The following is a 17183-nucleotide window of genomic DNA, read 5'->3' on the forward strand; positions in this document are numbered from 1 at the left end:
TAAAGGAAGTAGGAAAATAAACTGCAAGCAAAGACATAAGGCAGAAAGGTCATGATCTCACAGTTCGTGTTTGAGTCCTGTGTCTGGTTCTGAGCTGAGTGGGCAGCACTGGGATTCTCTTTCCCTCTTTCTCAGCCCCTCTCCCACATGTGTTTTTTCTCTCTCAAAAAAAAAAACAAAAAAACACCTTATTAGTTTATAAATAAATAGGGACGCCTGGGTGGCTAAGTTGGTTGAGCATCCAACTTTGGCTCAGGTCATGATCTCATGGTTCGTGGGTTCGAGCCCCGCATAGGGCTCTGTGCTGACAGCTCAGAGCCCAGAGCCTGCCTAGGATTCTGTGTCTCCCTCTCTCTCTGACCCTCCTCTGCTCACACTCTGTCAATCTCTCTCAAAAATAAATAAACATTAAAAACTTTTTAAAAATAATAATAAATAAAGTTTTTTAGAAAAGGAAATGACGTGCTGTTGACACAGAAAATCTGTCAGATACTATAGAGTGGTCATGTTTGCAAAATGAATTAGATTACTGAACACCTTCAGTGTTAGCATAAATTTTCACTTCTTCCTGTAGATAGTACAGAACTATATATTGATCAGGCTTTAGTTCTATAGAATAGACTTCATAATAGCTAATTTGGGCAAAAAAAATGGGATCTACCAATAGGCATTTATTGGTTTACTGAATTATTGGGATGGATGGAGAAATAACATATTTGGGGCTTTCAGGAATGATTCCTAAAGACACACTGCAGAACTGAACACCAAGAGACAGCTGCTGCATATACAGTCAGGAAACAAACTGAAAAACTGAGAAGCTAATGGTGATGCTGGAGTCTCCAGAACCATACTGGCACTGCACAATCAGGAAGTCACTTCAGTTACGAAAGTGCCGTGTGTAAGAAGCCACAACAAATAAGTCTCCATGAACAGGAAGCCTCCTTGTAGCTGTTGGCTCCGGAAACATATCATACTCGCCATGACAGGTACCAGAAATTTGATGTTCCATGCTTTGACTCTCACCACCCATGAAACTAGTGATCAACTACTGAGACTTCTGACTGATATATTGCCACAGAAAAGTTAGATGCCTACAGACCATGCTTCACCCTAGGGGGAAAACAAAACAAAAGGGCAAATCAAGAATAAATTCTGTCTCTATTCTACCTTTCTACCTAACTGCAGCTCCAAAAATAAGTCTGGATGTGTAGTTTTCAGCTTTTCAGCCTCTGCAGTAAAGAATGGCATACTGAGGTGCCTGGGTGGCTCAGTAGGTTGAGCATCCAACTCGGTTCAGGCCATGATCTCACAGTCCCCCAGTTCATGGGCCTGAGCCCCATGGTGGGCTTTGCCCTGACAGATTCAGATTCTTTTCTGCTTCAGATTCTGTCTCCCTTTCTCTCTCTGCCCCTCCCCCACTCACACGCACTTGCACTCACTGTCTTTTTCTCTCAAAAATAAACAGTAAATAATAATAATAATAATAATAATGGCACACTGGAAGGGGCTGGAATGGATACTGAGCACTAACTTACCTTATCCCACAAAGCAGCGCTAGTGGATTTTAAATGAAGCAGAGAGGAAGAAAAAATGTAGACCTAACCTTTCTTTACATTGAGCTTGACGTAGTTAAAACTAAATCCATTATGCTCTACCTTGCAAACTATCACCCTATCTGGAATTTTCAGTTTCTATTAAAGCTGCTATTATGCAATGATTTGTCTCACTTAGAAACCAGTATGTGTCCTGTATCTATGTGGCATCCAAGAAACATTTCTCAGTAATATAAAGAATACCCTACACTACAAAAATAGTGAGAACATATAACCAGAAAAACTCATCCTAGATGCAACTCTTTATACTAAAAATTGTGTCAGCAAATTAAACCACTCTGACAGAGCTACTAATATCCCTTCTACGACAGTGATAGCTTGCCTTTTTTTTTCTGCCCTAGAACACCTAGTAGAAATTTTTTTTTAATAACTGTGACTCACCATGCCCCAAATTAATCCACATAGTCATTGAAATTAAAGCTGTATTCTTCAGTTATGGATTGTTAATATAAATGTATTCAAACATCTTCAAAATTCACTACAATTAATTGTGATGGAAATGGCAATAAACCATCAATAAACATTAAGTGAAATGAAGATCAGAAATTGGGAAGTACAGGAGAAAGGCTGGAGGCTCCAATACAGAGTGATTGATTAAATCATTTTTTTTTAAATAGTCTGTTGTCAAGTTGGTTTCCATATAACACCCAGTGCTCATCCCCACAAGTGCCCTCCTCCATGCCCATCACCCCCCTTCCACTCCTCCCACCCCATCTGCCCTCAGTTTGTTCTCGGCATTGATCGAATCATTTCTAATAAGTGGATAGTAAAGTACTTTAGAGAATCTTAATTGTTATAAAAATGTATATTCATTTGAATTGCATTATAATATGGATGACTGAAAAGAGCACTGGGATTTTGGTTTTATATGAGTTAATCTTTTACTTCTTTCAGAGTTGTTGAATTTTTAGCCATGTGTCTAATGTATAACAAACTTCTGTTCACAGAGCTGATGATGGCTATGTTAATTATACTTAGTGAATGTCCCGCAGTTTGACAGTAACGTGATTTATCTACACGGCAACAAAAGAACCCTATGTCAACCAATGGTCACACATATCAGAAAAAAAGAAGCTTCCGTCACAGCGGAGGCTAGGAGCTCCCAAATTAGAACTGTATTTTCCAGCTGGAAGCTAGTCATTTAATCAATGGTTACTGTAATCTACTTCCTATCAACCTCAACACAATCCCTGTATTTGAAAAATTTAGTTTCCTGTTGATACAGAATGTATACCAACGACTAAAATACAGTAGAACAAATACTGTAATAAAAAATCTGTAAGATGCTGTGGATTGCAGGATGAAAGCAATAAACTTTCTCCTTGGAGATGGAGAAGGCTTCAGGAAATCAGGAAATCTTCACAGACAAGCATATATTCAACTGAGGTCTTGAAGGGTGAGCAGGAACTTATCATTTTAAGAAGAATGAAGGGCACCCAAACAAGATATATAGTGGTTTGAAAGGTATGAGGAGGGGCGCCTGGGTGGCTTAGTCGGTTGAGCGTCTGACTTTCGCTTAGGTCATGATCTCGCAGTTCGTGGGTTCGAGCCCCGCGTCGGGCTCTGTGCTGACTGCCAGCTCAGAACCTGGAGCCTGTTTCAGTCTGTGACTCCCTCTCTCTCTCTGACCACCCCCCTGCTCATGCTGTCTCTCTCTCTCTCCTAGAAATAAATAAAACATTAAAAAAAAATTCCAAAAAAAAAAAAAGAAAGGTATGAGGAGATGTGAAAGACCATAAGCTATTGAGCCTATTGGGATTAACCAAAGTTACTAGAGGAGAGAGTATTCTTTTAAGGAGGTTCAATTTATAGGAGCTCTATTATGAAGGATCTGGTATTCTATGCTTGAGCACATTATTGCTGCTCAATATTTAGGTTGACTGAAAAAAATAAAAGCGTGCTCAAAAGCAATGGGAATCTATCAAAGTGTTTTAAGCAGGGGAGTGACTTGAATGGACTGCATTTTAAATGAATCAGAGAAGAAAAAGTGTGAAAAGTAGGAGGCTACTGAGAAACCTATCAAGCTCTTGAGACCAGGGAGGAAGTTGTGATCCTAGATAAGTTCGACGGTTTGCTCAAGGCTCAGAGCTGGTTAGTAGCAAAATTGGATATTCTGTCTATACCCAAACACTTTTCTACTATGATTTCTTACCTACAAATTCATTATTCACCACCTAAAATTTGAGATATCTATCAGAGGATTTCCATTGTAATGATGCGGTTGGAAACTGTATACAGATCTAATAACATTTCAGGATTTTTGCATCTCATAGTTGTTTTTTTTTTAGGGAAATCTAATTTGAACATTGGTATATTAACAATGTGACTTGCAAATCAGCAAACCAAAGCAACTTCCAGAGGCTGATAAACTGTTTTTTCTCTAATTTCGCTTATTTTTTTCATAAGGTAGGTAAGAAAGACATAATTAACTAGATGATTATTTCTCAGAAATACTCCTATGTTTACATTTTTCTAGTAGCATTCTTTTCTCCCATGAAACTTTCTAGGGACAATGCCAGTGACTATTTTTCTCATATTCCAACCACTGCTGGTTTACAGCATCCTATTTCCCTCCCCTTATTTTCATTCTCTGTTCTCATCTCTCCTTTCATTTCCTCCCCATGTTACACCAGCTACCATCTGCCAAGAAGATGGATTAGATCATTTATCAAATCAGAAGTTTTTCCTTTGTCATTCAATTCATTTTACTATTATATTGAAACTAAAAAGCAGTATGGTTTTATCTCAAAAAAAAAAAAAAGCAGGACTTGTATTTTATCATTGGAAGTTTTGAGTAATAATAGGAAGGAGGTCTTGACTTATTATAAATGCAGAGGAAGGGCACCCGGGCAGCTCAGTCGGTTAAGCGTCTGACTCTTGACTTTGGCTCAGCTCATGATCTCACGGTTTGTGAGATCGAGTCCCACTTGGTGCTCTGCTCTTATAGCACAGAACCTGCTTGGGATTCTCTCTCTCCCTCTCTCTCTACTCCTTTCCCGTTCATCCTCTCTCTCTCTCTCAAAATAAAAAAATAAACTTAAAAAGATGTATATAAACAAGGGACTAATTTTGAATCTCCAACTCCCAATTTTTTCAAACTGTTTATATTTTGGATGATTCATTAAACACTTTCCTCTGTTTTACTGATAATTAGTCTATATTGCTATACCTCACTTTGTAGACAATTTGGCTGCACATATCTACAGCTGCAGATCCAATGGAACCCATACTGGTGGCAAAAACCATGTGAAGTCTCCTTTAGGAAAGGAGAATCAGACTGGAGTTTCCTACTTTATTTTGATTTCTAAGAATTGGCTGATATAACTGGGGAGAGTGCTCAGGCCTGGGCTATACTAAATCTATAGTAATTCTGAAATACAGAGGATGAAATAAGAAATGGTGAAACTTCTCAGGATCCCTGCAAAATGTACCATAATTCCTTCCAGTCTTTTCCCCATCATTCCTTGCATGGTGCTGGGCCAAATCCAGTCTCTAAAGGACGTTTCCCACATGCAACTACTGGATGCATTTGGGCCCAGTGTAGCTTTCTAAATCTTACTAGGTAACCATAGAGACCCCATCTATGCATCATAGCATCAGTGATCCACAGCTCAGAAAGCATAAAAGAACCAAATAAAAGTTTAAAATATTACAGCTTTCTTGCCAGATATATTTTGCCAACTGGTAACCCTTGAACTCAAAATTCTTATTGACAAAAAAGTAAAAAATCCCATGTTCCCATGTGGTTTATATTTAGTGGACCATCAAAATAGGCATGGGATAGGGAACTCCACTCTTTAAAAAAATGTAAACAAAGTTCAGTCTTAAAAGATTTATAACAGAAATAGTACTAATAAAATTATCCTACAAAATAATTTTTAATGGAGCTGAGTTAATTCAAGCCATGTCTTATGGGGATAAAAATGAAGAGCAATAAACAAAAAAAGGTGGAAGAAAACAAATGTGACCCTGATGACTCTTCTGAAGTCCATAACCTCCACATGAGTTCTTTTCATCCCCTGGTGATATTAATCTTCTGTTTATTTTGCTACTGTAATTCTAAGTAATTCTAAAGTTACAGAGATTGCCCTTTCAAAGTTGGTCTACACCTGTTCTTTCTCACCTCACAAAAAGTAAAGGAAAAAAATGTGTGCGTGTGTGTGTGTGTGTGTGCGCATATGCGTGTGTGTGTGTGTGTGTGTGTACTGTTGGTGGTTAAATATCGAGTTGGGACTTCCTCTTTGAACAGTTGCTTTTTCCTCTCACACAAAGGAGATCTCATTTTGTTTGAGACTGGATATAGTTGAAATCAAACCATACACCAAGAGGGTATGATGGATAAGAAGCCCCCGAAACCAGCTCCTCGCAGGATCTTCCAGGAAAGGTTAAAGATTACCGCTCTACCTTTGTACTTTGAAGGTTTTTTGTTAGTCAAGCGGTCAGAACACCAGGTAAGTTCATAAATGATAACATTGCAACTAGAAGCTTTTCCTTAATATAAAATTTACTTAATGGTGATATGATGTAGAAAGTACTGCCCTGTTTCTGTTGTGATTAAACCCTCTTCCCCGAGCTCAGAAATATGATGCCAATTTTGCATAAATATAAAGACAATGTGTGGCTGAAACACATTCATGTATACATGTATGTATTATATATAATAACATAACATTCTAATGTTAAGTCACTAATGTAAATAAAAATTCAGTAAGCTACATTTCCAAAGAATTTATTTAAACGTCACAGAAGATACCAGCTTAGAAGATAAAATGTTTATGATTTTTTTCTATTTACTAATATGCTTCCACAATGACTTGTACCACTTAATACAAAATATTATGATTGAAATTAAACCTTTTGCTCTTACTCTCAGTTGTTTGAAGTTTACAAATAATTGTAAAATTCTTTTTAGTGGTAAACTTTTGTAAAAAAATTATGAAAATGCCAAATTGATACTGTTTAACATTAAATATAGTTGTATATTCTAAAAACATTAAGATAGTGACTTAAAACTACAATACATAAGTTGCAGTGTATGTAATATGTACACTAAGCTATATAAATACATTCATTCTAACAAAATTCATAAGCAGTTCATATTTTTAAAATGTAAAAATGAAAACTTAAAATTAAGTAAGTTAAAATCAGTGCTTTTAAAATACCAGTTATGGATAATTTGAAGTTAATGAGAGAAATAAACATGAAAGTGCCAGTTACTAATGAAAAAAGAAATCATTGAGTTAGGTCAAATTTTATGAAATTTTAAAACTAACAAAGTATGAAAAATTTAAGTGTTTCAAGAAATGTCATAAAAATGTTTAATAATGATAATAAGATATATTTTCTCAAGACTTATTAACAGAAAATTGTGAAAATATCTACAATAGCACATTCAAGGTTTTTGTAAAGATGTGGTAGTTTATATTCTGTTTCAGGTGTTAAACATGTAGTAGTAAATTTGTCAGTTATGTTAGAATATTTTTTGGTTCTTCCTACATGCTTTTATTTTTTTCATTTTTTCAGTTTTGCTTTTTTAAGTTTATTTTTGAGAGAGAGCCCGCAAGAGCATGTGCGAGGGAGGAACAAAGAGAGAGAAAGAGAGAGAATTCCAAGGACACTCCACACTCTCAGAGCCCAATGTGGGCTCTATTCCACCAACTGTGAGCTCGTGACCTGAGCTAAACTCAAGAGTCGACCACTTAACTGCCTGAGCTACCCAGGCGCCCCCCCCCCCATATGCTTTTAAAGAGAATTCTATCTTGTCGCTACAGGTTAGCCACATGATTACTTTTCCAGGAAAGAGGAGTTGGGAAAAAGAAATTTCTAATTTGTAATTTAAATTTGGTTATTCATTAAATGTTTATCAAAGTATTTATAACTGTTTCTGATCATTTTTTTAATATTTAAAGAAGGCATTCCATTGGATTTTTAGAGAGTCAGCAAAACATGTCTTTACCTATTGGTTTTTCCACTTAAATTGCTTGTGATCTTGTGAAGGTTACTCTGTCTCCTGGAGATTTAATTTTCTCAAACTGTAAAATGGAAAAACTATGACTTGCCACATACAGTGCCTTGAATACAACCGGTGCTCAACTAATTTATTCATTCAAGCAACATTTATTGTGTGTCCCCGATGCACCAAGCATCCTACTGAGTTCCAGAGAATATAAATCTAACACAAAGACTCGAACTTTAAGAGCTTAGTCTGTGGTAAGAAGTGATGACTCTCTTACCTGACTGTTACTCTACCTTTTCCTAGAAAGCATACTTTGAAATGAAAAGAATAAACTATAGTACAAATATTTCTGATGAAATTAACTTGTGTTTCCACTCGAATTCATAGCAACATACCTTTCACTTGTATGTCAAGAAGAGAGGAAGAGGACGACAATAATGTCTACTTATAGGGTGGTTTCAAGGATGAAAGATAACATATAAAATACCTGGCTTACATTAAAGGTTAGACTCATTCTCCTTTTCATTTCATTATTTATTATATTCTTATTAACATACTAAACTCAGTTTTGAATCCATAGGTACAGTTGACCCTTAAACTACATGGGTTTGAACAGTGCGGGTCCACTTACACTCTGATTTTTTGATAAATACAGTACAGTGCTGTATATGTATCTTTTTTCCAAAAGATTTTCCAAATAACATTCTTGCTCTAGCTTACTTTATTGTAAGGATACAGTATGTAATACAGATAGCTTACAAAATATGTGTTAATCGACTGTTTGTGTTACTGGCAAGGCTTCTGGTCAGCAGTGGGCTATTAGTAGTTCAATTTTTCTGGAGTCAAAAGTAATACGTGAATTTTTGACTGCACAGGAGGGTCAGAGCCCTAACCCCCTATGTTGTTGGAGGGTCAACTGGTAATATGGCTCAAAGGAGAGCCACAGGGCTAGAGCACCAGTGAAAATAGAATCTGTAAAAAATCGAAGGAAAGTAGTGGGAGTTCTAGACAAGCAGGAGCGAAGTACCAGGGATCCTTTAAAAGTGAAGGTGAGCCAGGGGTATATAGAAGGTTATTTTTAAAGGAAAATGGGCTAGAGGAAGTTGGGATACTCTGCAGAACATTAAGTGGGGTCTTTGTTGAAGGAATTAAGAACATTTAAGCTAGAGAATATATAACTGAGGAGTAACCCGATCTGTAAGGAGATCACACATTTAGAGGCACTTCCCAGCTATTTTTGTGTCAGGAGCACTTTTAGGAATTTAAGGAATTGTGCCCCTAGGAAAAGATCTGAACATATACCATTTTAAATGCAATTTTAGAAAGTCCATGGATCCCAGATCAAGAGCCCATTAAAAATATGTAATCTTCATGGAAAAGATAATGTGGAAAGACTTAAACCACAGCATAAGTGTTTTGGATTGATCAGGAAGATTTATTTGATAATAAGTGCTATTAAATGCCATAACACGATGCCAATGAAAACACAGTTTTTTTGCAAATGGGGAAAATTTTCATTTTTCTGGAACTGTTTGAAAATAAGACAGAGGGGCACCTGGGTGGCTCAGTTAAGCATCCAGCTTTGGCTCAGGTCATGATCTCGTGGTTCCCGAGTTCTAGCCCTGCATCAGGCTCTGTGCTAACAGCCCAGAGTCTGGAGCCTGCCTCAGATTCTGTGTCTCCTTCTCTGCCCCCTCCCTGCTTGTGTTCTGTCTCTGTCTCTCTCTCTCTCTCAAAAATAAATAAGCATTAAAAACTTTTTAATGAAAGAAAAGAAGATAGAGCTTGGGCAACATTTCAGTTTCTTCAATTTGTGATATGCTAAAATTAAAAACAATATGTATAATATGTCTTCTTATTCACTTGAACATAAGAATGTGGTCATCATAACAGTGTCAAAATAACATTTCTCTGACTAGTCCTCTCATTGCAACTAATTTATTTAGAATTATACTGGTATATTTATAAGAGCTTATCAGAAATTTAATCTAGACTGTGACCCACTGGTCTGTGCATACTGAATATAAGCTTGATCTGTTAGGTTTGTGGCTGTGGTTGGAGTTCACAGGACCTACTGCTATCTGTAATCTTTTTCTTTTTTTTTTTTTTTTTTTGGTTTTTCTGAGAGAGAGAGAGACAGCATGAGCAGGGGAGGATCAGAAAGAGAGAGGGAGATATAGAATCTGAAACAGGCTCTGAGCTGGCTGTCAGCATAGAGCCAGATGCAGGGCTCGAACCCACGAACCGTGAGATCATGACCTGAGCCGAAGTCAGATGCTTAACCGACTGAGCCACCCAGGCGCCCCATGTAATCTTACCTTTCCTCTGGGCTACCTTTACTCTCAACTCACTGCCTTTCTTCTTGCTTCTCCCACCACTTAATTAGCCCTCCTTAATCCTTTCCATGAATCTGTATGGTTTGTTTATCAGTAAAACTCTTTATTTTCCCCTGATTAATTCTACTCAGCTTATATCATTCTCTCATGACTGAACCACCTCTAATTTTTCTTAGAAGCACAGATCGATGTCTGCATGTAACCTACATAAGAAACACAATAAGCTTTGGCTATCAGTGATTTTAGTTTTCCTATCAAAGGGCAGGTTAATCCTCATAAGACTAATGAAGAAGATGAAGAGAGTGGTACACTTTGACTTCAGTGTTTCCTCTTGCTTTCTTTTCCTCCAAGAATCATAGAATCTCCAGTTTGAACTTGATCTTAGATGCCATACTACAGTAAAACCACACACCTCATCATCACATTCTCCAACTAATTTGCCTGCATTCTGATCTCCTTCCCACTCTCCCTCACCCCCATCCTAGTTCCAAATTATAGTGTAGCTTTGACTTGATCCCTTAATGGCAGAGGCTTACCATTAGAACAGTATGTGAAAGCCTTAAAAAGATAGATGATTTTTTAAAAAGCCCCCCCCCAACTGAATTGTTTTATTATTAACCAGAAGTCAAACTTGAGAAAATCCAAGTACTTTTCAACAGAGTGACTAGACACTCTCATAGTTTTGACAGAACTTCTGCCTGATTATGGAGACAGTATATATTGGCAACTTCTCAGGCCAAGTTTCTCAATGCAGTTTTCTATTTCTCTATTGAAGACAATATGAAGGCACCCTTTCATAGTATATGTGAGTGGCAATGGATTTCATTATTCTGGTTCACAAAATATCCTCCCCTTCTCATACATAATCCCATTGAAGGAGATCTATCTTGAAGATTTTTGGATGCCACCGCTGTCACACACACATGCAAATCACCATCCTCAAAAAGTACCATATGGATAATGAAAAATACAAAGTACCTGTTAATAATATGAGTGATGAGGTAATGCTTTTGTTTTGTTTTGTTTTGTTTTAAGTGGCTAACATTTATGGTCCACTTGCTATGTCCCAGGTCCTGTGTGCTTTGCACACAGTATTATTCCATTCAATCTTAAGCAACTCTATAAAGCAAGAGCAGGAGGCTGGTTTCTACCTCTGCCCTTGGTCTCCTAGCAGTACACTCTAACACAGGAGCAACAAAGTCGTTAGCATCGTCATCATCATCATCGTTATAATTCAGTGCTTTTAATATATTCAGAAAGTTGTACAACATCGCCACTATCTAGTTCTAGAACATTTTCATCCTGCTAAAAAGAAGCCCCATTAAAATTTTCCCTGCTCTATACATTTTTATATGCGTTTCTTGGGATTTTTTCTGTCTCCCAATTTTGAAAACAATTAAAAATTAAGACAAAAAAATCCCACAAAGATCAATTAGGTACTTTTATCTGTTGCTGTGTGGCTTAGATTTATGGCCAAAACAATGCTTTACTCCAGATTTAGGTAAGCTTGAGCTACCTTGAGTCACTCACTGACTCAGTTTAAGAGCCACAAGCCTACCCCTCCTGGAGGCCCTTTGCCACATGGCATGACCAGAGAAAAACACCTATTCTCTCCTGATATGCTCAGCAGAGAGAGAATAGAAAGGGGCTGAGTTGAACATGAAGAAAAAGGGGGAAAATAGTTCTACTAAGAACATGAAAAAGATGATTGTTGTAATTCAAAATGAATTTAATCTTGAGCTTCCTGGGAGCCAAGACAAAAACAAGATGGATTATAGAGTTCCCATTTTTGAGAAAAGAAGTACCTCAATTCTGAAGAGGTGAGAAACAGTTTGCTGGTCTAAGAAAGGATAAATGGTATGTTAGTGTTAGAGACACAAAATACCATGTTATATAAAAGTGTCTTTCCGTTTATAAGCATAAGAAAAAAATCATGTAATTCTCTTACTTTAATCCTCAATATAAATCAAGATAATCCAGCATGTCATAAACATTGAGTTTATTAAAAGGAATAATCAACATGTCTATGAAACTGGAATTTTTAAAAACATACTTTTGGAAAAAGCTGGGTATGAAGGTAAGTGTTTACACTTGGAAGGATTTTATTCTCAAAACTCCTTTGTCATTCTTTTGTAATGCAGTCAGTCTTCACAGAATGTAAATTCCCCTTATTTAAATAAACTTTCACTTGAGTGAAATGAGACTAGGTTATTTAAATTTTTTAAACCTAAAATGTTATATTTTTATAAAACCCATAATAATGTCAATGTAGCAATTATGACATGTTTACCACATGAATGGAATTTGGACTTCAAAGGTGAGCTTTGATGTTCAATTATTTTATGATTATGAACTATTCACATTGCCTTTATTTATATAAACATACACTATTTATAGGACCCACACTATAAGCCATGTATTCTGCTAAGTGCTTTACGTGTGTCAATTTACTCAATCCTTTCAATTGTCCTGGAATCTAGCTATTTAATGCTTGTCCTATCTTGACCCCTAAATGGCCTCTCTTACAGGTGCAATCTTCCACTGATAGCTACATAAAAAGTCAAATGTCTTAAATCAGTGGGGAAAGTTTTGAAAAATGATCTATTTAAACACAAATCAAATTCCATCCTTATCTCACACCTTATGCTAAAATAAATTTGTGAAGGATTTAATCAAGAGTTAGATGTAAAGGGGAGCCTGGGTGGCACAGTCAGTTAAGCATCCGACTCTTGGTTTCTGCTCAGGTCACAATCTCATGGTTTGTGAGTCTGAATCCTGTGTTGGGCTCTGTGTTGACAGTGCAGAGCCTGCTTGGAGTTTTCTTTCTCTCCCTCTCTCTCTGCCCCTCTAAGCTCTCTCTCTCTCTCAAAACAAACAAACAAACAAACAAACAAGGAGTTATATGTAAAATTAAGCCAGAAGTTAGGTGACTCATCTCAGGGTCAAGAAGAAGCTTATATCACACAGCAATTAATGAAGTTACAAAGAAAAGAGTTAATAAGAAAATAGTTGAATACATACCAATGAAATAATGCTTTTAATTTCTTTCTCACAGGAGTATAAACATTATTGGACAGAGTTGAGAGGAACTACACTTTTTTTTTATTCTGACAAAAAAAGTCCAACAGTAAGTAGTTAAACATGTTTGACTGGTTCAATTTTTCCCAATATAGAGATATTACATAGTTGTATTCATTTGGTGTTTTCTGTCTCTCAAAAGTAAAGATATTTTAGTAAAACCAATTCAAATAAGAACATCGATATCTCTGGGCACTATTGGATATAAGATCCATGGTAAAGTTTTCAGGGCACCTCAGAAGAAGGCATAAACTCATGCTTTAGTTTTGCATTTTTTTCTTTCTGATCCCAATAGTAGAAACTTAGTTGAAAAGTTAAAATTTCAGCCAGATAACTGGCTACAACTTGTATAATGCCAAAGGATAGCCTTAATTTCCCCAGTTTTTTATCTTGCTGTATCATGCAGTTATTATCTGAGAGAATCTAGATAATCTTCATAACATAAAATATGTCACAATTTAATTTTCCAAGAAAGATGAAAACATAACCCTGACTTCTAAGAGCTTAAGCATGAGAATAACAATAGATTCTGAGACGTATTTATTAGTATTAGTTTCAAGTAATTGATTTATATTTCAATTTTTCCACAAAGATAAAAAACTGTGTATTTCATTTTTTCCACAAATAAAATGTAGCATTTTAGTGTCAAATGCTTGCCTCCTATGGAATACTATGCCTGTAGGAGATTTTATGATCTGTAGCTTGTTTAAATACAAGCATTTTGTACCATGGATCAGTAGCCCATAGTTCTTAGAATATCATTATTACACGTCCAGATCTAAAGAAAAAAACTGAAAAAAGAGCCTTTGTGATATATTTCATCTGCAGGTATTTTAGTGCTATTAGTGGCAAATTAACCAGAAGTCATTTTTAAAAAATGTGTTGAGCACTGGGTGTTACATGCAGGTGATGAATCATTCAATTCTATTCCGGAAACCAATATTATACTATGTGTTAACTAATGAGAATTTAAATAAAAAACTGAAAACAAATGAGAACATGCAAAATCAAACAAAAACAAACTTAAAATGATGACTTTCACCGGTGTTCTGGATAGATTAAGATTCATATAAGGTGTTTTCAAATGCCATAATAAATTTTAATAAAACTAATCCCTCTGTTGTGCCTTCCAACTTTCAATTGATATCAGTAAAACTATGAAAGACCCTGGTCTAAACCTAGTATATAGTACACATATTGGATGAGTGAAGAGTTATTGCTCTCTTACTACATGGCATGAGGCAAGTACAGCCTAGTGGGTACAGCTTAGTGACTGTAGCCTGGTCTTCAGGGTTTTTATACTGTCTCTGCCACTGTGAACTGTGGGTTCTTGGGCATAAGAGGTTCTTGGGTCATCTAACCTCTCTGTCAGTGTATCCGATGGGAATTGGTAGGAAACAGATGACATCTCAAATTGGGCATTTTTTTAAAGATTTTATTTTTAAGTAATCTCTACACCCATCGTGGGCTTGAATTTACATACTCCCCTACCGAGATCAGGAGTTCATGCCCTACTGACTAAGCCAGCCAGGAGCCCCTCAGATTGGGCATTTTTGAAGAGAGTTTAATGAAGATGCTATATTCAAAACAGTGGACAGGTTATAGGAAAACTACAAAGGATAGAACAGAACTCTGAGGCTAGGAACAGTTACCTACCATCATGCCCAGGATTAAAAAAAACAAAAAACAAACAGTGAGCAGAAGTGTATGAAGATGACTTCATTGAGAGGAATAAGATCTTTGACTGAGGAAGTAATTGCATAGGATAATAAATACCTTATTCTCCTTGGGCTTCTGATCTCCTGCCAGTGTTAACCAGGGTCCAACCCAATGGGAAGTCACAAGGTAAGGGGGCCCTTGATGTTGTCCCCACAGGTCTCTCTCCTGTGCACAGCACTGTGTTCCCTGAAATTAGGATAAAAAGAGTCACCCATCACGTGACGTTATCAAAACGATTAAACGAGATAATGAATGTAAGGACTTAATAGAGTAGCTGCCATATAACAAGCATTCAAGCATTTTACATACATTATGTCATCTAATTCTGATAACAACTCTGCTGAGTGGGTATACTATTTTAATTAGCAATTATAGATGAGAGTAGTCAAGTTTAGAGATTCAGAAATTGTTCAAGATCAGACAGTTAATGAAAGGAGAACTGTCCAGGTCTTGCTCCTGAGCCAGCATTCTTAACCATTACGCCATGAATAGACTGTTACAATGAAATACTGCAGAATTGTATGTCTACGCATTTTGTTAAAAGAGGGTGCAGACTTTAGGAAATTTGGGTTGGGGTTGATAGTCTCAGGAAAAAGCACAGAGATAGAACAGGTGGGAAGTGTAGATAATTCAGCTTAAAGCTGCCTTGACATATTTGAAAGGCTGTCAGGAGGTCATGTGAAAAAGTCAATGAATTCATTTCATGTTATTGCAGAGAAAGGGGACGAGGACCATTGGTTGGAAATTACCTGGAGGAATGACTGTACCTTAATACAAGGAAAAGCGTGCTATCAGGCAGAGTGGCATAGAAGCATGAGTTCCATGCTGTTTGAGGTATTCCAACATAGACAGGATGACTACAGGGAGGGATGCTGTGAGGGAGACTGAAGCATCAGATGGCAGCTGGATTAGATAGATGTACTTTAAGGCTCTTTTCAACACTGCAATTAAAAAACTCTTTGTTTTAATCAATAGATTCGTTTATGGCACTCTATCTAATTTAGCAACTTCCTCCTCTGTTGCTTCCTCCTTTGTCTCAGCAAACTTCACTTAGCTTAAATCTAACTAGACAACCCATCAGAAAAAGATTTGTGTGTAATTTTTTTTTAAATGTTTTCTTTATTTCTAGGAGAGAGAGAGAGAGAGAGACAGCATGAGCAGGGGAGGGTCAGAGAGAGAGGGAGTCACAGACTGAAACAGGCTCCAGGCTCTGGGCTGGCAGTTGGCACAGAGCCCGACGCGGGGCTCGAATCCACGAACCGCGAGATCATGACCTAAGCAAAAGTCGGACGCTTAACCAACTAAACCACCCCGGCGCCCCTCGTGTGTAATTTTTAATTCTGCCCTGCTTCCCTTATACCTTTCCATCAATTTTTAATTGCTCTTTGTCCATTGGAAATAAATAGGTCAACCCGAACTTACCCACAACTTCATCATTACAGGAATAGTTCTGGAAAAAAAATTTACATACTTATTTTTCTGCCTTACTTTATTCAGAAAAATAAAAGAAGGACACATGCAAGAACATAGTAAAACAAGTTCTATTGTGCAAAACAGAGGAAAATAAAGAAAAGTCAAGAATAAAGCTAATTCAGAAAAAAAAATATACCATTAAAAACTCCACTATACTTACTGGAGGTAGATCTGATCTTTCCAATACTACAAAGCAGGTCTGGCCAGTTGCATACAGAACAACCCATATATACCAGTTATTCAGAAGAAATATAATTTTACTGGGTTGAGATAGGAATTTTTTAAATGTTTATTTATTTTTGAGAGAGAGACAGAGTGTGAGTGGGGGGGTGAGGCAGAGAGAGAGAGAAAGAGAGAGAGAGAGAAAGAGAGAGAGAGAGAGAGAGAGAGAGAGAATCTGAAGTAGGCTCCAGGCTCTGAGCTGTCAGCACAGAGCCCGACGAGGGGACCAAACTCACTCGAGATCATGACCTGAGCCAAAGTAGGCCACTTAACCGACTGAGCCACCCAGGTGCCCCAAGATAGGAATTTCTTAATAGGATCCTCATAACCAATGATGTGATAAATGTTGAGTAACAGCATTCTTGGAAAAATCATGTGTATGAATATATTCATACAAATTTATTATAAACATTACTCATATAAAGAAGGTGTAGTACACAGTTGAAAAAATAAAATATACTATTGTATTTTATTATAATTTCCCTATAAGTGATTGATTCTCATAGATAATTTTATTGATTTTTCTGAAGTTGGAGCCACAGGCTACTATGATTGCAATTCAATCATAATTTGACAAATGGAGTTGTTTTCCAATTTGCTATTTCCCTAATAAATTTATTGTCATTAAATATGACAATTGATGTGAATGTTGGCTGACATTTTTGCTTATGTTAATGATAAGAGGAAAACAAAGCAATAATTATGCATGTTACAACTTTGTCTCTTTTGGTAATGACATGGGCAAGTTCTTTGCTAAATAACATGATAGTTTCTGAATCATGGAAC

At 36.7% G+C, this 17183-nt stretch overlaps 1 protein-coding gene across 4 annotated transcripts in view; it reads left to right on the forward strand.

Annotated features, from left to right (window-relative positions):
• The window catches only part of STAP1 (signal transducing adaptor family member 1), a 45215-nt gene that overhangs the window by 6201 nt on the left and 21831 nt on the right, over window positions 1-17183 (forward strand). For 3 of the 4 annotated variants that reach the window (XM_039222039.1, XM_039222042.1, XM_039222041.1), the window contains 4 exons: window positions 730-986; window positions 2561-3077; window positions 5886-6064; window positions 12961-13032. In XM_039222039.1, the coding sequence (XP_039077970.1) occupies window positions 5945-6064; window positions 12961-13032 (192 nt within the window). In that variant the 5' untranslated portion in view covers window positions 730-986; window positions 2561-3077; window positions 5886-5944. The remainder of the gene's footprint in view (window positions 1-729; window positions 987-2560; window positions 3078-5885; window positions 6065-12960; window positions 13033-17183) is intronic. The other variant, XM_039222040.1, reaches the window with a different exon arrangement.

The sequence above is a fragment of the Hyaena hyaena genome, unplaced genomic scaffold (assembly GCF_003009895.1).
Source record: "Hyaena hyaena isolate Hyena2069 unplaced genomic scaffold, ASM300989v1 scaffold_1052, whole genome shotgun sequence".
Lineage (NCBI taxonomy): Eukaryota > Metazoa > Chordata > Mammalia > Carnivora > Hyaenidae > Hyaena > Hyaena hyaena.